The following is a 22469-nucleotide window of genomic DNA, read 5'->3' as shown; positions in this document are numbered from 1 at the left end:
TGAGCACTAGCGCCACATCTAACCTGTGCCAAAAAACAATTTTTAATATATTTTTTCATCTTAAAATCAACTTAAAACTGTTTTGACGCCTAAGTAAGCAAAAAATGTTCTTGTTAGAATAGTTTTTAGTTTTAACTTTTCATTTCTTTACAACTTTTTATTGTTAGAGTATGGTCAACTTTTAGTTCGACCGACAAAAGCGTCGCCAAGGTTGTTGCTGCTCTGACAGCACACCATCAACAGTGATTCTGTTGGACGCAGGTGGTTGTGTTCTCTTCTTGTAGGTGTTCTGCGGCGTTAGATTTACCGTCCTACGACAAATACCTCTGCCATCACTGTTCCAACCACTCTACGGTTTCAACCTCGGTGTGGTTTTACCGCGAGCATGTGAATGTACGCAAGGGTCATGGCACGGCTCTAAGGTGGGCTTAGCCGCACAACACCAGGAGCGAAAGCGAAACGCCGATTGCGCTCCGCTCTTCTCGCGCGCGATCCCGAAAGATGGCGAATTCAGACATCGGCGTTGGGAAAAGCATCGCCGTGCTTGCCATTGTGGTTGGTTGCTTCACTGTTCTCTGGCCCAAAGTATTTTATCCAATGATGCAGGCAGCCTTCTCCATAACGTTTTCATCACAGGAGGCGCAGGACGGTGAGTGGTCTAGTGGCTGACTTATCTTTTCCATGGACGCTCAAAAGGTGCTTAAATGTGTTGAGTACTACTTCCTTCGACTTGACACGAAAGTCCGCTCAATTTAATCGAAGAGATTAAGGTGCGGGCGTAATATTTGCATCTCTTCGCGTACCAATATGCTCTTTTTTTTTTCTTGGCATGTACTGGTCGGAAAACATGTGACGATCACAAAGTTCTGGCCTGTTTCTGACTTCAGGATAATTTACCAGCAACAAATTGAGTATTGGCTTGAATTGTGAGTTTCAACATCGAGACACAGAGCCATGCAGCACTTATTTTGCGCAGCCACCAAATGAAGCATTGGTCAATGGAACGGAATGAAAAAAAAACCTGTTTCATTAGTCAATTGAAATTAAGTTTTTCTAAAACACAATGACAGATTCCCTAGCAAAACGTCTGGTGTCCCACTTTAAGGTATGTGGGATGTGGTTGTCTCTGCTGCCTATCAAAAGTAACTATATTCCTGGCTAGGGCCTCCATTATTTAAGTTGAACTGTAGAGGCCAAGCACACAATACTTTTCTAAAGCGTACATGTATAATCTATAAACCCACTGCCTGGTTGGCAGGGAGATTGGAAAATAATTTTTCTCGTTTCTCTTGAACATTCACTGAGCTGTTTGTCAACTAACACAGCAAGGCAGGGCCTCCTCTGAATGAAAGCTGAAGAGTCTGCTCACAGCTGTGATGAAAAGCATGCCAGTGGTGACAATGAAGAAGTGCCCCCGCCAACAGGCACCCTGCACAAGAGATGGCCTTTTTGGCTGCAGCAGTACATTTCATCGCATTGTTGCTCAAGCGTGTACTTGATTGAAGCATGCTCGTACCTAATTTCTTTCATAAAAGTGTAGCCTTTTACACCATTGAATTGGAATCGCTCGGGCATAGATTCTCAGGCTGGCAGAAAGCTTGCTTTGCTTGTATGAATATCGGATTAACTTTCTGTGAGTGGTATTTCTGTCATTGCCTAATAGTGCAAATTTAGTTTGGTATTGGCACTGCAATTATGGAACAGTAGGTGCTTCAAAACTGTGGTATGATGTGTGATCACTCTTAGACCCTTTCCAAGCATGGAGTGTAAGTTCAGGAGTTCAGACAGAGTTACTGTTACAAATGCAGCTGAAACAATAGAGCAAGGCATTGAAATAGTAAGGACTATCAATGTTTAAACATAAGATCTCAATTTATGCATTTATTGTCTGCATATACCATCAGGTGACTTATTTGACATTATGGCTCATAATGCAGCAAGTGGAAGTACAAATATATCACACCTTGTGCAAACACCACTGGCATTGAACATGAAAGAGGGAAAAATGAAATAGTTCTGTATACATCAGTAATTCAGATAATTGAAACACCGGATCTTGCATTGTACTTGCATAAACACCTTGACAAGTGCTTATGTGCACTAGTGCACGGTAAACTGCATGCCTGGAAGTGCCCCGATGTCTGGCTATATTCCTCGACATAATCTTGTAAAATTACTTCAACTTTGGTGTGACGCTTTGTGCGCTTTGGAATGAATTTCACGCAGGCCTAATCCCAGGCCGAGGGCCCCAATCACGAATGCACGAAGCCATGGGCCAGGCTCGACCTCACAATCCTGAGTATGCCAGGGGCCGTGTGAGTAGCACTTTCGTATTGTGCAGGTGTCACCTGTGCTCCTTGTTACATAGGAGACTTCCACTTGCCCTAAAGGCAATTCAGAGTTTCAGCATTTCCAGTTAATAAACTTCTTACTATTTTATAGATTATATACAGGATACAAGACTTATGAACGGTAATACCAAAGCTCGTGGTGGCATCTTGCGACACATTGTCGAACTGCAGTGTGTTTAAAGAGCTTTTATGTCTGTTGAGGCTTCTTATAAAAAGGTAGTCATTAAAGAAAAAGAGCCCATCTAGATGATTATGTTCTAACCAATTAACCTTTTTGGTAATCAGTTAACAAAGAAAAATTACTGTACTATGTGCTTTGTGTGCTTTCTAGTTACATTCTATGTCATGAGACATGGCCGTAAGTCGCTACCAGCATTTTTTCTGTCGTGCACAGCTCCAGTAACGAAACGCTTTGCAAATGGTAATAAATTATCGAAGATACAATACGTTCTTTGTGAATGCTTGCAAAGCTGCTCAGGTTCCAAAGTTGCGAGTCTTTATGAATGAACCTTCATGCCTTGCAGCTTGAGACACAGTTCTGTAAATATGATGTGGGATGTCAGGTAAAACGACAGGACACTTTTTGACATTCAGTACCAATCTTGCAGCCATTGAGAAAAAAATATAATCATCAGGTGCAGTCATTGTAATGCTGCAACTCAAGACTTCCGTGAAAAGTCTCAATAGTTTTCGGGTTTTTTATTGCCAGATTCCTCCGAATGCACTTATTGATGTAATCGGAAAAACCCTTTTGCATCTGTGACAGCCGTTCCCGCATCCGTCGATGCGCCAGCCCCCTCGACAGGCTGCCAAGACCGGTGGAACCATGAACCTGGTAATGCCGCTGTACACAATTGGAGTGGTCGTCTTTTTCCTTTACACCGTGCTCAAGGTGAGTATTCTGTTAGACTCGAAAGCATGAAATAGTGTTTGATATTGCACATTTGTTTGCTACACTTGCATACAGCAAAGGCTGAGTGTGGGTTTCCGATGAAATGTTTTGAAAAGAATCCGATGAGGAGTAATTATGCTGTGCTATTGAATTACAATTATGCAATTGAAATGCACCGCTTTTACTTTGCCAAGAGTCCCGGTAACTGGTATACTACACAAAATTAAGTGCTGGGTAGCAGTGCTGCTTTGAATTTCCTACACTTGTTTGTTTGGACACCATGGATGTCATTAACTTCTGGAGAGGGTTTAAAGTTACAGCGCAAACACACAAGATGTCCAACGAAGAAACGACATTACTTGTGCAGCGCTTGTGTGTGCTGTATTCATGGGGCGTCTTTTGTATTGGTGTTGTAACTGTAGCATCAGGGTTATGCACCCACAAGGCTCAAATGAAGTTTTTTTGAGAGGGAAGCTGAAGACTTTTCTAGTCAACTAGTTCCCAGTGACAAAGTGCCACATTGCTTTATTTAAACAAACCATTCAATCACCATAGTGAGTATGCACAGAGGACCTTTTAGAGAGAAAGCTGTTATGAGATCTCAACACGGGTCAGGTGCGGCGCTGTAGTTGACCGCCGCCGCCAGAGCTCGTAACCACTATTGCACGCAATAAGAAAACAAAAACTGAGTAAATAAAAAACACTAAGGACACAATGGTATTCGTACCCGGATCTCCTGTGTGCCAGCCCAGTATCCAAGTAACCACTGATATCCGATGGGCATACGACGGGACGTACATTTCGGATACACTCGACATCTATCAAATGTCCACGAATGTACACTGTACGTCTGATGAACGTAGATCAGATGTACAAAGGTAACAAATTTGTACGTTCGCTCGACATCCCTTTAGGACAGCCAACATTGACATTGACAGGCACTTTAAAGTATATATATATATATATAATGTTTTTGTGTATATGGCTAGTGCATATCAAGAAAAACCTTTAATGTGAAGAATAACGTACCCCCACAGCTTACTCGGAGGCCCATCTTTTTTCTGCGGGAGATTTTCTGCTGCAAATGAATTCTCAAAAAAAAAAAAAAAGGAGACCAAGCGGGCTTTTAAGAACAATAGAACCTTTATTATCAACATGTAGCAAGGCTAAGAAGCACATAACTCACAGTCCACAGCTGCGATTGTGAAAGGGTGTACATAGTCTTACATGCTTTCAGTGTTCAATGCCCTTCCACTTTCAAGTGTGATGACTTCTTAGGCGGCAAATTGCTTCTTTATGGGTTTATTAAATTATGTTATTAGCAACAAACCCAACTTGCGCGTGTTTATGGCAATGTTATTCTAGTAACCATGTTCAATATGTACATACAGACAAGTACAGGAGAAAAACTAATGGGTGTAGCTCATGCTTTTAAAGAAGATGTACAGGCACTGACCACGTGCTTGTCTCAAAATCTGTTATTAGCAAGATGCGAGCAAATGAAGAGCTGGAAACATGCCACTTATTAGCAGGGCTTATACAAATGATGGAAAATAGTTAACGCATGATAAGAACAGATAGATTTCTATTATGAGACGTAAAGACAGATGTTTAACACGTGGCCTTATCTGTATCGTGCAAGTGAGCGGGGTTGCTGCTGCTTGCTGCGGTAATCTGGGCTCGTGCCGCGTTTCAGTGTTTTTTGTAGAAAAGTCATCCTTTAACTTCACATGTTGCTGTTGATGTCCACATGGGTGCACTTGAAAAAAAAAAAAAATCTGCCTTCTTCGTTCGCAGACCGGTGCTCCTTCCCTCAGTGTACATCACTGGTCGAGCAGGTTTCGGGACAATGACATGCGTTTTCTCCCAACACATCCAGAGGGGCATGGCTAGCATGACGTGTGCGTTCAAGGAATCTGAGCAACTGCGGTGCAACACTTGTTGAGAAGTTTCGAGGTTGGCGCATGAAAGTTTGCCTACATGATGACTGCTATGACGTGCTCGATCTGCATATTCGTCAGTTCACGTGCGATAATAATAACACTAAATACATTCTTTCTTATGGCATACAATACACATATTGATTCAACCAGACTGTTTTGCCTCAAGAAGCAAAATTATTTGGCATCCTGGGAGCGATTGCGTGTGCCCAAATTTGAATGAATTTTACAAGATTGTCACCCAGAATTTTGCAGATCTATATATATTTTCACTGCATACATTTTACAATAATTGATGAGCGAATGCACATATCCTTGGCATGTCCTTATATGGACAGCTAGTGAACGCTCAAAACTTAATCTGGTCGGACATCCAGTTTGGACGTTCAGAAAACAGCTACACGGGGCATGAAATTTTAAAGTACGTCCATTGGCTATCAGTATTGGATATTCAAATGGCTTGGCATTTGTATTCATAATGAACAGCCAGCGGATATCTCTGGTTACTTGGGTATTTTACCATTTAGACATGCCGATGCTTGGTACTCATTTGCTAACTGGTCTTAGGCAGGCTTGATGTGGGAAAAGGAATTGAGTTGATATGAGTAATAAAGCGTTTGAGAACAGCAAAGGAACAACCAGGCATCAAACAATGTAAATTGCATAACGATTCGGTCCTCCAATGCTCATATCCATTACAAAAGCTTGTTCTTGATTCTCTGTGGTGCATACCCACTTCAGGCGTAATTCTTGATCCTCATCAGCCACCGAGTGCAACTCAAAATTCGCTCAAAATTTGTTGCAAGTGTTGAGCGGATACCATGCTTCTCTGAAGAATGACGAAGGGTAGCATAGTGAATGCCGACCTACTACACAACATTCTGATTATTTATGGCATAGTGGGTACCGAAGAAGTGCACTTCTAGCAGTTATTCAGAGAGTTTTTAGAAAAGGTTCTGAAAGGCCACTCTTCTAGCTTTCGCTGTGACTGTGCTGCGTATTCCACGCAGGCCTGACAGTTTTTATTAGAAATGTCTTCCGAGCATGGGGGGAGGGCTTTGCACCTCGCATGTATAATGTATGGCTGCAGTGAAATACTGCTTCACATAACATTCCAGAAAACTGTAATTCTTAGACCTTTAAGACGTAGTCTCCGTTGCACATAGAGTTTTTATACATACTCGTGGTGAAGGTTTATAGTTGAAGTCAGCACCAGCCCTTGTCTTCTCTCATCAGTTCATTCTTTCCGTGTCCCAAAGCTACGCCGCTGGTTAAAACTTGAATGCCTTTCAATTCTTTTCGGTTTCAGTTGGTGTGCAAGAAGCCCCCTCCTCAAGCAGCACAGGATGGTGGGAACCAAGAGCCATGGTCCTGTCCCGACCCAAGAGGCATCAACGGCTTTGGCTCACCGGGTCACGGGGTCCATCCGGGTGACTCTTCAAGACAGAATCCCATGGGTGAGTTGTTGCATGAAGAAGCACCACCACAGGAAACACTGTCTGCAAAACAATGGGGAAAAATAAAGAAGAAGAAAAGAGAGGAAAGGCACCCACATGTAGATGGCAAATGAAAGTAATCCTGGACCAAGAGAAACATTTGTGTGTAGTGTGATAGGCCGAGTTAGTTGAGAAGCTTCATGAGAAGCCAAAAATCACCTTTGTACCTAACAGGAATTCAACAGCAGTGAGTCAAGGCACATAATAGTAATAATAATTGTTGTTTAACGTCTCAATACCAGGGTACGATCATGAGAGACGTCATCGTGGAGGCTTCCGGAAATTGCGACCACCCAATGTTCTTTAATGTGCACCTCGCTGGGCTGGCCTGAAGCAATTTGACTTTCATTGGAAATGCAACCACCGTGGCTGGTATTGGATCCCGTGACTTGCGGGTCAGCAAACGAGCATCCTAACCACTAGACCACTGCGATGGATAAGGCAAAACACTGCCAATACTGGACCAGGTACATGTTGGAAAGAAAGAGAAAACAATAATGATCGGTGCATTGAGTGCAAGTAAGACAGTACAGATGAATTTCCATGGTGCACTCAGTTCAAGCTGCACAAAAACCAAACTATGTTGCTGTATTGCTCCTCCGAGTAGAATGGTACTGCTGGGTTACCTGTTGAGCCTTATGACTGAGATGTATCAATGAGCTGCATCACTGATCAGGCAGTGTCACCGAGTGGTATCGCCAAGCTGTGTCACAAAGCTGTAGCACTACTGAGCTGTACCAATTGGCTCTACAAGTTGGGTGTTATCACTTAGATGCATGTCACTGATCTGCATTACTAGGCTGTATCACTGAGCTGTATTACTAAGCTCTGGCGGTAAGCTGTGTCATAGAGCTGTATTACTGATATATATCGCTGAGTTGTGTCATGGAGCCTTTCTTGCCCTTTTGCCCCGCTCTATACACTTTGAAATACTTGTTGCTGGGCCTGTCGGTACAGCATTATCAGGGTAAATTCTAGACGCCTAAACACCGCATGAACGAAGGAGCACAGGGAAAGAGCATCAACTCGCAATAGATTTATTTGCACTTAAACAGCAGAAAGTATATATATGCCATACCACACATGCGCAAACAGCAATGCCTCGTGTTGCCACTGCATGTCGGAACACGAGGTCATTGAAAAGGCATATCAGTCCAGCAGTGAAGAGCGAATTTGGAACTCGGACATCTGCAAATCGACTGATGTGTATCTTATACACAAGTCACTTTTTTTTTTTAAAATCAAAAACGCCTCCATTATTTCTTTGGCCAGAGCAAGAACAAAAACGATTGGAAACCTCGCCTCACAGGAGCAGGAATGGCAGTGTGCAGGCAAATGTGCTGCCAAAATATTTTGAATTGACAGTCCATCTTCGCTAACCCTGAAGTTCAAATGCTGACGTGAACTCAGTTAGGGAACATGAGCTGCCACTTCGAAATAATGTGGTAGCAGGTTTTCCTGCACACTACTATTCCTACCTGTGTGAGGTAAGGTTTTCAAGCAGTTCGGTTCTTTCCAAAAGCTCAGATGCTCTGGCCCAAAAAATAATGGAGGCATCTTGGATAAAAAAGAAAGGTGGCTTGTGTGTAAATGGCACATCAGAATTTTGCGCACATCTGAGTTCCAATTTCAATCTTTGTACTGGACTGATATGCCTTTTCGATGACCTCGTGTTTTGACGTGTAGTGATGAGGCAGTGCTGTTTGCACATGTGTCGGGCGACATACATATTTTTTTCCGATTCACCTGCAAATAAATGCGTTGCAAGTTCATGCTTTTTCTCTGTGCTTCTTTGTTATTCTTGTGATATTTAATTAGGTGTCTAAACTTTCTCCTCTATAAACTTTGTGCTAGATTGTGGTGGATGCGCAGGAAAGCAATAAAACTTGCCCATTGCTGATGACGTGGCAACATGCACATCGCCTGCATGCATCAACACTATTATTGCGCACACCCTTGCAGGTGAAGTGGAAGAGCTGAAGCGGCGCCTGGCGCAGACGGAAGCCTTGTTAAAGCAGCTGCTCATTCGACAGTCGGGTGGGGCCCAGTCGGCGAGCACCAACACCAACATGAGCCATTCCATCAACCTGCTTGTCCGTGAGCTCTCCAAGGGAGCTCCGCAGACACCTTCGCGGGAGAGGGTTAGTAAGGACGTCGGTGATGAGCTTGATGCCTGAGCAAGCTTCTTTAGGGCGACTGCAGAAAATGGGCATTAAGCAGTGCTGCAAAGAAACACAGCAGACATAATGTGCCAATTGTGAAGGCAACTGTCGGTAGCACAATGCTTATACCGAGAGCTCCATCTGCAATAGCTATTTGAACAAACCACATCAACAATGATGTAGAGTAGTTGAACAGAGAATGTTGCTGGAGCGAACATTTGGCAAAAAGACTCGCCTTCATCAGGGTAGCATATAATCTTGGATGACTCGGTTACTGCCCTGGCAGTGACAAGCCTTCTTATCAAGAGATAGGCTCTAGCGACCTTCGCTGTTCAAAAATCTGTCACCTCTATTTTCTATCTTTCCTGAGATTATGCCACTAAACTATGCCTGAGAGGAGCACAAGTCGTGCAGCTGTTTCATAAATGCGTGTAGGACAGTCTTCCTGTTCAAAGGCAGTACAGTCAATGCAAATCCTGCTGGAACATTTAGAGATCATTATTTAGCCTTCTACACTGTAAGAGGTGTTCTTGTTGATGTTTTTCTCCCTCCTGCCTTTCTGTGCATGCACACACAGCACGAAGGCTTGCGGCGGCGGCGGCCCACACACCAAGCATCAGATGAACCCGCTTGCCCCTGTGGCGCACCCCTGAGCAGCGAGTCTTGCCAGGGCAGCTCGCAACCGGACTCCTGCTCAGAAGGAACAGCCGAGAGCGGGGACGAGGCGTCACTACCCCCGGAGAGGGCGACCGTTGCTTACTGAGTGCCCCGAGGCACAGAAAGGCCTGCCCACAACTTGATATGAAGCCAGGAAAAATCCAGTGCCAGCGAGGCCAGACCAAGCAGCTACAACCACTTTCTAAACAGAAAAGAGACACTGACCGGTCCAAACAAAACGCTTATGACGCTTCAGCTTTTAGTGCGGAAGCCTTGTTCACAATATGAATGCATTACCAGAAGCAGATTGTTTTATTAAGTGGAGCTTTAGCAGAGCACGCCATCATAAGTGACCACAAGATTGATTCAAACAACGCGACAATCGTTGCAGCAGAAAAAATGACAGCATCACGGATACATCTGGAATCTATTATTGTGCCGACCTCTCCCACACAGTGAATGGTAATGATGGGAGTCTCAAACTAAATGCTCTTTGAGGCGATTACTCGAGCCCATTGGGGTGATGCAATCATTGGAAACAAGGCTTTTGCGCTGGAAGCCAAATTATCATGAACGTTTTCTTTGGATTAGTTGGTGTCGCTTTTTTGCTCAGAATGTGCCTTCCCAGCCAGACAGGATTCCTTCACGATTTCGACTTCACGCACATACCATGGCCTAGTGAGTGGCTCTAACTCAAATGTTTCAATCTGTCATGTGCACGCACACTTACACGCACACTTACAAACACGCACACTTACAAACACACACGGTAAGGCTTATCAACCGCCCCTTTGCCTAAAAAAATTTCTGGATTTGCCCCTGAAGCATGTGATTTTGTAGAATCGGGGTCGTTCAGAACGGTGCTACAAGGCTTCAGAGCCCTTATTCGCTAGGGTTGCCACCTGTTTGGTTTAGGCCCACCCGCCCAGTTTTTTAAATAGCAGGCCAGTTGCTGGTTCGCTCCAGTGGCCATTGGCCATTTCTTTATGTCATAATATCATAATTTATTTACTTTCTCGGGCTTCAAATAAGCATCAGTTACAACTTCGATTGTAAGTATTGATCGTCAATCACCAGAACGCTCACCACATTAATCAACCTCTTTTTAAGATCCCTTCAAATAGAACGATCATTGGAAAAGAGCAAATATGTATAATATATGAATGTCTAATATATTTAAGGCATATTCACTGTATACATTGTAAAGTTTGTTTGTGATGCCACTGGCCTGTTATATTAAGGCAAAGAAAAAACAGATTTTAAAGACAAACTTTTAAGTAAGTGAATTCAGGGCGATAAATGAAGGGTCATTCTAATCAGGGGTATCTTTATCCCAGCAATTATACTGTTGTCCAGCTCAAGTGATCAGTGTGCTGTTTTTGTTTGTACATTAGGAGTTTGCTCAAGGAAAGAAATGTTGCATAAAATGGCACTGCATGTTTAAGACCTGACACAGCATCTATCGTTCAACAGTAGTTTAGGATCCTGTTAACCCCTCGCTTCAAAGAGCCATTTTTTTTATTGTAACAAGGTGGCAACCCTACCATCCACACCACTCGGATTTACACTAAAAAAATCAGTGAAGGGCGCCAAAAGAGCCCCAATTCAGACAGGTTTGCATCAATTATGGTCAAGTAGAGCGACAATGCAGAAAAGAGACCAAAAAGAATGGATTGACAGTTAATTTGTCCATTTGTTTTGTTCATCCTGTCCTATGGGCTGTCACTTCATTTATTCATGCAAGCAGTTGAGCCCATGTTTGGCTGTTTCAGAAAGTGTCCAAGTATGCTGTGAAAAACTTGTATCTAGTGGCAGTTTCATTTTAAAGAACCAATACGGTGCAATGATCACTGCAAAATTTGATATCAAGAATATGTGTATAAGGAACTGTAGATAACTGCTGCATGCAAAGTTTTCCTGCGACTGCTTGGAGCCACGAATGTGAGGTCCAAGCTGTATTGGCTGTAGTAAAGCAAATTTTTGTTTGCACATTTTTGTTTGTCAACATACTCCAATTCGCAGATGGGTTAAATTTAGGCTAGTGTAAATAGTGAATTTTAGGTTCAAAGGGAACTTGAAGAGAATAGTAATTTTGGTCAAATAATTTTCAATCAAATTTGAATTGTATATATCACTTGTCATAAAAAATGGGCACACTTGTCATGAGCTAACTAACCTGCACAATATGTATTTTTAAAATTTAAATGAGGCCCGTGCAAATGCCATTTTTTTTTTGGTTCAGTGGAAGTGGGAACAACTTTGAATAGCACCAGCATTTGATTTTTGGTAGAATGCAAGTGATAACCTGCAAAATACTGTTACGGGTAACTTATTTAATAAATTAAATACGATGCACCATGCTCGGCGAACAAGATGGCGACAGTTCATCCATCAACAACCAGCCACCAACGTCGTCTTTCTCTTTCTTGCAGCCAGGCTGTGCCGGCTGTTGTGTATCATAACTCCCCTCGTCGGTAGAAGCACCGTCTCGGTGCTTGAGCAACTCGAATGCGGTAGGAGGAGGGTGATAAGGCTTGAGTCGAGCTATGTGCACGATGTCACTCGAAGGTGACGATGATGACGTTGAATCGGCTGGAACGATCTCGTATGTAACGTCAGTCACCTGGCGAGCAACACGGTATGGTCCAGTGTAGCGTGACAGCAGTTTTTCAGAAAGCCCTACACGCCGAGTGGGGACCAGAGGAGGACAAGGGATCCCGGTCAAAAGTGCACGTATCGATGATGGGAATCATAGAGCTGTCTTTGGTGCTCCTGTGAGGCCGGCAGGCGGCTGCGGGCGAGTTGGCGTGCGTGGTCGGCTCGCGCGATGGCTTCGCCGGCATACTCAGTGACCGAGGGCAGCAAGGCGCCAAATGGTAGGGCGGGTTCTCGGCCGTATAGTAGAATGGTGAATAGCCGGCAGTTTCGTGACAGGAGGAATTATATGCGAATGTCACAAATGGCAAATGAATGTCCCAGTCCTGGTGGTCGGCCGCTACGTATTTAGAAAGCATGTCGGTTATGGTGCGGTTGAGGCGCTCCGTAAGACCGTTCGTTTGCAGATGGTACGAAGTGGCAAACTTGTGCTTGGCAGAGCAAGAGCGCAGGATTTCATCAACGACAGCTGATAGGAAGGTCCAGCCCCGGTCAGTGAGAAGTTGGCGTGGAGCTCCGTGTAATAAAATAATATATACCAGAAAGTCCGCCACATCGGTTGCGCAACTCGTCGGAAGTGCTCGTGTGATCGCTGTCGCATAGCCAGTGGCGACAGCGATCCATTTGTTGCCTGAGCTGGAGATCGGGAATGGGCCAAGCAGGTCGAGGCCAACTCGAAAAAAAGGTTCGATGGGAATGTCGATCGGCTGAAGGAATCCAGCTGGTAGGGAAGATGACTTTTTGCGGCGCTGGCAGAGCTCACAAGCGGCGATGTAGCGACGACGTACACGGTCGTATGTGCGAGAGACGCCCAAGTGGCCCACCAAAGGAGCGTCATGAAGTTGGTTGAGAACAGTCGCACGAAGATGTGCTGGTATGACGAGGAGCAAGTCATGGCCATATGGATCGAAGTTACGGCGATACAGGATGCCGTCTTTTACCAACAACATTTGTAGAGATGCGTCGCGAAGCATTGACTCAAGCTTGTCAATGATGGTTTGCAGGAAAGCATCCCGGCGTTGTTCGTGGCCAAGGTTGAGTAGCTGCGTCACAGACAGAAGGTCTGGAAAGGTGTCAGTATGGGCAGCCTCTTCCACAGGGTAGCATGATAAACAATCTGCATCTTGATGTGACCGCCCTGTTTTGTACGATACTACGGTGAACATGTATTCTTGTAATCGTAGGGACCAACGAGCGAGGCGTCCTGTGGGATCCTTGAGTGAGGCCAACCAGCAGAGCGCGTGGTGGTCGGTGACTACCCGGAATGGACGCCCGTATAAGTATGGGCGAAACTTGGCGACTGCCCACACAAGAGCGAGACACTCACGCTCCGTGATTAAATAGTTGCGCTCGGCTGTAGATAGCAGGCGGCTTGCATATGCTACAACGCGGTCATGTCCGCGTTGGTGTTGCAGTAGCATTGCCCCGATGCCATGCCCACTAGCGTCAGTGCGAACCTCGGTTGGAGCTGATGGATCGAAATGAGCTAAAATCGGCGGTGTTGTAAGGAGCCTCGTGAGCTGGGAAAAAGATGAGTCTTGATCAGCGCCCCAGAAAAACGTGGTGTCCTTCTTCAGGAGGTTTGGGAGTGGGTGTGCAATGATTGCGAAGTCCTTAACAAACCGTTGAAAGTAGGAGCACAAGCCCACAAAACTGTGAACGTCCTTTGTTGACTTCGGAATAGGAAAGTCCGTGACGGCGCGAATTTTCTCGGGATCCGGGCGGACTCCTGCGGTATCGATGATGTGGCCAAGTACGGTTATTTGACGACGAGCAAAATGGCATTTCGACGAGTTCAGTTGAAGTCCGGCTCGACGAAAAACTTCAAGAATCGCCGATAAACGCTTGAGATGGGAGTCGAATGTGGGCGAAAAAACAATAACGTCGTCTAAATAAAATAAGCAGGTTGATCATTTAAACCCTTGGAGCAATGTATCCATCATTCTTTCGAATGTGGCCGGCGCATTACAGAGACCAAAGGGCATAAGTTTGAAGTGATAAAGCCCGTCAGGAGGGACGAATGCGGTCTTCTCACGGTCCATCTCGTCCACGGCGATCTGCCAATAGCCAGATCGAAGGTCGATAGTGGAAAAATACGCAGCAGTGTAAAGGCAGTCTAAGGCATCGCCGATTCTAGGCAACGGGTGAACATCTTTCTTCGTAATTTTGTTGAGATGCCTATAATCTACACAAAAGCGCCATGTTCCATCCTTTTTTCTGATCAGGACCACAGGAGAAGCCCAGGGGCTACATGAGGGCTCGATTATGTCTTTTGCAAGCATCTTTTCGACTTCCTGTTGTATGACTGTGCGCTCGGACGTGGAAACACGGTATGGACGTCGGTGAATGGGACTCGCGTCACCAGTATTGATGCGATGAGTAACAACACTTGTTCGGCTTAAAGCCGTGCTGGCGAAGTCGAAAATGTCACTATAGGACTCCAGGACGTGACGAAGGGCTTCCGCTTAATCAGGAGCGAGGTCTGATGGTACCATGTGGTCAACGTCGACGCCCGATGAACTTGATAGAGTTGGTTCATGGTCTGAGGTGCAGCAATCATTCACTCTGAAGGGTTCAACCGTATGGTCTTGTAGAGCAGTAATTTCGGCCCGGGAGATACCTTGTGCAAGAATTTGGGCAGTGAGAGCAAAATTGACAATAGGAAGGAATGTGCGGTTTTCAACGATTGTCAAAATGGTGTGCGGAACAGCGAAGCCATGCGTAAGCATCACGGCATGAATTGGTGCCACCATGTAATCCCGTCAGGTACAGGTGGTGTAGAGAAGAGGTTGATATGTGTGACACAGCTAGGCGGAAGACGTGCGAAATCAATGCAGCAAAGGCAACTTTGGGGTGGGTTGGTCAAATCAGAAAGTAGAGGCATTTCAATGTCAGACAGCCGGCTGAACTATCTATACGGGCCGAGTGAGCGATTAGAAAATCCATGCCTAAAATTACTTCATGAGGACAATTTTCTATAACGGTGAAAAGAACAGCAGTGCTTCTATCGGCGATAGTCACACGGGCAGAGCACATGCCAATAATCGCGGCAGTTCCCCCGTCGGCGACTCGAACGGCTCGGTTCAAGGTAGGTGTGATAACTTTCTTTAGGCGGCGACGAAGAGCAGCACTCATTATGGACACATGCGCGCCGGTATCGATCAACGCGCGCACAGGTACATTGTCTAAAGTAACGTTCAACAGATTCCGAGTGGTCGGTAATGTTACACGAGGATTTCTTGCAGAGGTCGTCGTCAATGCAGCTTCACCTCCAGAAGCTGCACTGCCTAGTTTTCTGGTCGGGGGCGCTGCGAATAGGTCGGAGAGGCAGGACGGCGTTGTGGGGGCGAACGAGGTGAGCGGGCGTAGGATGGTGAGCGGATGGTGAGCGGATGGTGAGCGGGCGTAGCGAGGTCTCGTCGGAGGTGCGGCAGAATCAGAGGATGTGGTCGGCATAGGGGAATCAAAACCAAATGTCGAGGACGACTGGTGGACTGAAGTGGCCTGGGTAAGAGGCCCATAGCGTGCTGGTGGAGCCCAGTGATTGCGGCAGTGGCGAGCAATATGACCGACACGTTGGCAGTTGAAGCATATGGGCTTGTCGTCCAGTGTACGCCATTCGGACAAATTGCGCTGTCGAGAGTAGTTGGAACGAAATCGAGGAGCGGAGAGACGACAATAAAAAGGCTCGGCAGAGTAGACTGGTTGAATGGGGTGTAGGCCGACGTTCTATAATTCTTGACGAACGACGGCTTGTATCAGTGAGATAGTGGTCGGTGAAGAATTGGAAATGGACTAGCTACTGGTTGGGCTGCCTCGACCTCGCGACGAATGATGCGGGTGAAGTTGTCACATCGGGGAACTGGGCGGACGGCGTCATCACAAGAGGAAGTAGCAGCTGTGTTCGGCAGGCGCGTGATGCCGTGGGTGACGCGGCGGGCTTTAGCCTGTTCTAGACGGCGGCATTCTGTCAGGATCGTGTCGATGCTCGTGACATTATTAAAAACCAGCAGGTTGAAGGCATCGTCAGCAATCCCTTTGAGGACGTGATTAACTTTTTTTTCTTCTGACATGCGCTGGTCGACCTTGCTACAAAGCGCCAAGACGTCAAGAATGTATGAGACGTACGATTCAGTAGACGTCTGGGCGCGAGTGGCGAGAGTCTTCTTGGCAGCGAGCTGATGACCAGATGAATCGCCGAAGAGATCAGGGATTTTCGATTTGAAAAGATCCCAGCTTGTGATTTCGGCTTCGTTGGTTTCGAACTATGTCCGTGGCGTGCCATCAAGGTAGAACACAACATTGACGAGCATGAGCGTGCGATCTCAGCGGTGGGTAGCACTGACTCGCTCGTATCAGTGCAGCCAAGAGTCAACGTCGATAGTACCGTCAGCGGAGAAAGTTCCAGGATCCCGCAGGGGTGGCAGGGTGACTTAGGTTGTCGACTCGGGTTGAGAGACCGGTGGGGATGAGGCACTGTCAGTTGAAGTAGCCGAAGAGTCCCCGGTGTTGCAACCGCTGCGCGTCTCCATTGAGGTACGGGAGTCGTCCACCTCCACAAATAATGTTATGGGTAACTTATTTAATAAATTGAATACGATACACCGTGCTCGGCGAACAAGATGGCGACAGTTCATCAACAACCAGCCACCAATGCCGTCTTCCTCTTTCTTGCAGCCAGGCTGTACCAGCTGTTGTGTATCAATATGCTACGCTTCGATATTTACCATACTTAGAGCATATAGGTTTGTATAACATACAAGTAAGAAATGATGAATCAATGTGAAGATGGTGTGTTCATTTAACCTTGAAGTGGAGCTTGGCGGCAATGCGAATATTCAATAATCAGATGTTTTCATGGCTTAGCGCCTCTTTACTGTGCAGTAAAATCACTTTTACAGGAAGTTACACGCGAAATAATGTACATTTGAATAGGTGCTTTCACAGCTTAGCACTCCCTCATTGCAGTGAAATTACTGTTACGAGGGTTACACGCAGATTAATACACACCTATTCGTTCTTTTTTAATACTTTGAAATTATTTTAAATTCGAATCGAAGTGAATTCGAATACTGTGATATTTGTTCGAATATGGAAACTATTCAAATATTCGCACAAGCTTAGTTAAATGCCTTCCGAAGTAAATTTATGTGGAATGTCTCGGGTTGTTCCAAAGCGTGTCATACACGGTCTCGACTGTGGATTTATTGGCACTGATTTTCACATGTCCCGTTTAAAAAAAAGTTGTTTGTAGCAAGCAAAAGTTCACGGAGATACGAGTTCATAGTATCGAAATCTAACTGGACCACTTTTCCTGAGCCATCGTTGGGCTCTTCAGTGTTTTGTTAACATCGCTATCATTATCACACTCATTATCTTTATTGTGCCCGTAATGCTTTTGAGGTAAGACACGACTCAAAAACAATCGGTGAAGGTTCGCAGTTCAGCCGTGATTTCTGTATTGGAGTAGTTATGCCACTTTAGTTTGGCAACAGCAGTATCAGTTTGAACTTGCATTTATGAAATTTAAAGCGATAGGACGCTTAGAGAAATTCAGGCGTTCATTTCTATCCTTGGTATTTTGTTTTGTGTCTATTTTTAGTCCACCATTATGATTTAAAGCTTATAGTGTTTTACATGGGCGAAAGATCCTTCTATTAAAAATATACAGGTTATTATTATTCCGTTCAGCCACTTTCTCACTTCATCGAGATTGCCCATTAACAGTAAACAGGCTAATGTTCATAGAAATATTGGAAGTTTGGGCATTTCTGTGTAGTTTCCCAAGTGAAGAAAGCAACATCTCTTTAGTCGGTCAGTTAGTTACGTCATATAAATTTCACTTGGGCTACAATGTACTATGCAATGATAGGTATTTTATTTAGGCAAGTATGTTACTACACACGTTCGATGCGACATGATAGTCTGACCAGTTCAAATACATTAGCGAGTACCTCTCAGTGCCAAACAAAATGTCGCATTCACCTGTCGCATTTCACCGTGCTTTCTCCTCTCAACTTCAAATGATTATCCCTACAGTACGCTCTACTCGTGAGCTAGTCATTTGACCCGAAATTCTTATTTATGTCTGGGTTATTTATCTATCGCTATTTGTTGTAATGCTATGCTGCACACTATTAGAGGTGGAAGAGTAGCACGAAGGTTCGCTTGAATGAACGCCAGGGCATCTGTTGTCGCAAAAGATGTCTACATAACTGTAATATTAGGCATATACAAAGCACTGCACAGCTCAGTGCGAAAGAAATCAACTAGGGCGTGTATCTTTTATCAGTTTGTTCGGAGATTATGTAGGAGCTGTCCTTTGTTTAGCGAAACTCTGCAATCGCTGATTGCTTTACAGTGAAACAGTTGGGTGAAAACAAGGAGCCAGTGAAAAGCACTTTTGTCTCTGCTTGACCATAAGCAAGTGTGAAACTCAACAGGAAAGGTAACCAGACACGTCAATGTTGATTGGAATTTGCCAATGGTGCGAGAAATACGAGACAGATAGGAACGAAGATGCACACTTGCAGATAAATTTTCAATTAAGGTAATTGATTCTCTCACACAAAACAGTTGTGATGTGACTCTGAAAGTGCGTGAACAAGGCCTTCACAGATGGCAGCTTACAACTTGCAGCGATTGAAATTCGCAGTGTGGCCGGGCGAGATGTTGTGTAATCTTGCGATTGGGGCGCACATGTGAATGCATTGCTTCATTGGTCCATCCTGTATCGTCACCCGAAAACATGCGCAAGCACATTAGCCGCGTGTTGACCTACAGCCCTACACTAATGGTGCCAGATCCTCAACAGGCTGTCGTTACTAACGTGTGCTTGTCCGTGTGCCAGTGATATGGCTTCTCCGGATGCGTGTGTGTGTCTTTGACTTGGTCAACGGCAACTGAGGTGCTTGTGGTGCATGTTAAACTGACCTGCAAATCTGCACTCTCCGTGAGTGTGTGGGAAAACGCTATAATCTGTTGTGCGCTGCGGTTGCGAGAACAGCCTGATAGCAGTGATTGAATGTATTCACTGATTATATTCTCTCAAACGCAGTTTACTACAAAAATCACTGGCAGCGTAATCTTGAAGATACTTTTATTGGCAATATACAGCGGACTCTCAGTGAAGGGAAATCTGTTAAACGAAACTGCTGCTTAAATGGAACAACTTCCTCTGATATGATTGGTTTCAATTTGAATTCTGCAACCTGCTTCACCTCTCGGTAAACAAATATTCTGTTCATTGGAACACATTTTTCCTGGTCCCTTCCGGTTCCCTTCAATCAGAGTCTACTGTAGTACAATTTAAAACAATCATTTGGTACATTCCTCACTTGTAAAAACAATGCTGTATTCATCTAGTCATTTTCTTCATGGTTTATTGTTTTGTGCTGTATTTTGTGAGCTGGGTAAAAGTAGCTTATTGGGTTGTCTATTTGTTTCATGCTTGTGACTTCAAAAGTGGTTTGCTTATCACATCGTCTCTTTCCAAATTTACAAGCTCTCATGTCTGCTTAGCAAATCGAGGCTGTTAGAAAAGGCTCTTAAAATTTTACGCTTGAGGAAAAGCTTCCTGTGAATGGAAGAAAAAAAGCGAATCGCAAGAACTTTGCGTCTACTGGCCTTGGAAATCGCGAGCGTATATGGAGCTAAAAGAAAGCCATGCAATGTTTTTAAGCACCATCATTTAACTGTGCACGTGTGTGCCCATTGAAAATTGTTACAGTTTTCTTGAAAGTCGTCAATCTGCAATGTCGGGAAGCTGTTTCAAGCCTTAAGGATGGAGTTCAGTTAAATCTGTATATGCTACCTATCAACGTTCCCAATTGAATGCCAGAACTCTCTTTATTGACTCTCTTTATTGTTGGAAACTCGTGTGGTTTTGAGCACTTCAGCCGGGAGATGGGGTATTGCTGTGTTTGCATAAATTGCAAACAAGCGCCCACTTCTTGTCTACACCGAGGAGTGACGTGCATTGCACTAATCAAAGGCAATGTAGATAACAAGACAGTGACACGTCACTTATCGCAATCATTCCAAGCTGAATGCCTACTCATACACTTGCTCAGCTCAAGGTGTCACCTGCGAAGCCACAGTTTGATTTAATTTTAAGATGCTGTATAGGTAGCACAATTTTTAATTTAATTGTTAATTAATTCCTGAATTGGGCTACATTCTTTAAAAGCTAGTCTCTGAGCTACCATCACTATTGCGATTTCTATCAAATGTAGCAAGCAGCCTGTACATAAACATTGACTTTTGGGTGTAGCTAAGAACCTGATGAACTTTACTTGTAAGAGATTCAGCGTTACAATATTTTGGATTTGTTTATTGCTTGGATTTTCTTTGTTAGGAACTTTCTCCAGGTGTTCCTCATCACTGCCTTCCTAGTCAAAATATTTTCACTTTCGTGTTATGGTCGACGAAATGGCTAGATAAGTACAGTTCCTACTTTTTTTTTTATGCATGTGGTACTTCCTGTTTGAGCTTTTTTTAGTGCCTTCATTGCTTTTGTCAATTTTACTTCAGTGATATACCAAGATATTTTACGTTTGTGAAGTGCAAATGTTCATTTCAAGTTTCAGTGCAAGCATATACACCTGTTGGAGGACACTTGTGCTCGGCATTCGTTGAGAGTTGTTTACATACCATGGCTCAATCAAAGCACTATTAATAAAGTGAACACTGAAATTAAACTTGCATTATTTTATTGTCTTTCTTAGCGTATATGTACGGGATGTTCAAAATTGAGCTTCATGACCTTTTCAGAACCCAGCACTGAAAGGTATTTAAAAACCGCCTTCGCAAATAAGTTATGTATCCAGGGAGACAAAAAGTGAAACAATAATTATCGCTGTCAGCCACCCAATTAACTAAAATTAAATAATTAACCTTAAGGTGACTGCATCAAGCAGGCATGTTTGTATTGAAAAGCTGGAGTCAGTAGTGCTTTTACTCAGTTCCACTAGGAAGAATTCTTCTAGCATATGCCTGGCCTTTTAGATCTCCCTCCCGCTGCCAAGTTTAGTAGCTGTTTTTACGATTGCACATGCAAGGCGGTCAGCAGTGCCGCAAAGCTCCTCCATGATTCTCTGGGGCAGTTGCGTGCCGTATTTATTCTGACAAACCGAAGGCATAGACAAAGATGATATCAGTTACTTTGCTACCTGCTGGACGTATTAAGCAATGACTGCTCGTCACATGAGGGAGGAAATTTAACCCATCCTCTCAGCCTTGCAAGCTTAATCGTGCAAACAGCAATTGAACTTTCTGGGAGCATGTCTCGATGCACAGACTTGCTAGAATTCTTCCAAGTGGAACTGTGTACAAACTCGGCTGCTTTAGCCAGGGGCGCAGGCAGAAATTTGCTTTCTCAATTTGGAGTTTGGGCCGGCCAGGCAGTTGTGATTGGGTGTCATTTTAGGCTCAGTATGCCATGACAAAAAAATTTTAGGGAAGGGGGGTGGGAATCTGTCTAGTGTGTCACCTCTTGGCTATGCCGCTGCCTCCAACTTTTTAATACCAACACGCCTGCTAGCAGCAGTAACTAAAAAGTTGATTATTTTATCCTAGTTAATGGAGTGGCTGACAATGATGGAACAGTTTCTCACTTGATGTCTCCCAGAATGCATGACTTATCAGCAAAGGTGGTTTTCAAGCATTTCCTAGTGTTGAATTTTAAGAATGCCATAAAGCTTAATTTTGAACACCTGGCATTCAACATTTGTGCATGTGCGTTTATTTACACACACACACACACACACACTTTCTCTCTCTCTGTCTGAATATTCTGTTAACAACTCTGTGCAGTTGTTAAACACATCATGGAAGCTCTCCCACCAAAAAATAAATTAGAGCTGTGCGAATATCTTGCAAATATTTCTTGTATATTTTTTAGACAGTTCGAAGCAAAATTGTGTGAAGAAAATGTTGGGGAGGATTTCTAAGCACATTCTTACAAGAAACAGCAACTTGAATCTTCATTTTTTGATAGGTTGATGAAGTGCTGGTGCGGTGGTATTACTTAGTTGTCTTATCAAGAATGGGGCAATGCAGAGACTGAATTGCATTAGTACATAACTTGATGCAACTTAAGTGTTGCGATAACACTTCGCACGGGAAAGGCAAATACGCTGCTGCAGTTGCAAATGCATCAACTAAAAAAAATGCTGGTTCTAACATGGAGATGATAGACAAGAGAGAGGTGGAAGCTCAATGAATGCCATAAAATAGAATGCCAAAAATGTTTAGCATCTAAAACTTCCTCAGCGGAGAAAGTGGAGCCCAATCATTGCCAAATCATTGTGGCGTAC

At 44.3% G+C, this 22469-nt stretch overlaps 1 protein-coding gene across 1 annotated transcript; it reads left to right on the top strand.

Moving 5' to 3' along the window:
- The first annotated feature begins 244 nt into the window (after nucleotides 1-244).
- On the top strand, nucleotides 245-20852 carry LOC119181026 (uncharacterized). The gene is made up of 6 exons (XM_075884156.1): nucleotides 245-649; nucleotides 2227-2315; nucleotides 3118-3243; nucleotides 6493-6640; nucleotides 8642-8820; nucleotides 9419-20852. Exons 1-6 carry the CDS (start codon nucleotides 502-504, stop codon nucleotides 9602-9604), a joined length of 876 nt encoding a protein of 291 aa, XP_075740271.1. The 5' UTR covers nucleotides 245-501; the 3' UTR covers nucleotides 9605-20852.
- Nucleotides 20853-22469: the final 1617 nt, after the last annotated feature.

The sequence above is a fragment of the Rhipicephalus microplus genome, unplaced genomic scaffold, assembly GCF_043290135.1.
Source record: "Rhipicephalus microplus isolate Deutch F79 unplaced genomic scaffold, USDA_Rmic scaffold_24, whole genome shotgun sequence".
Lineage (NCBI taxonomy): Eukaryota > Metazoa > Arthropoda > Arachnida > Ixodida > Ixodidae > Rhipicephalus > Rhipicephalus microplus.
Note: the sequence above shows the minus strand (reverse complement) of the source record. Positions and strands in the feature narration are given on the sequence as shown.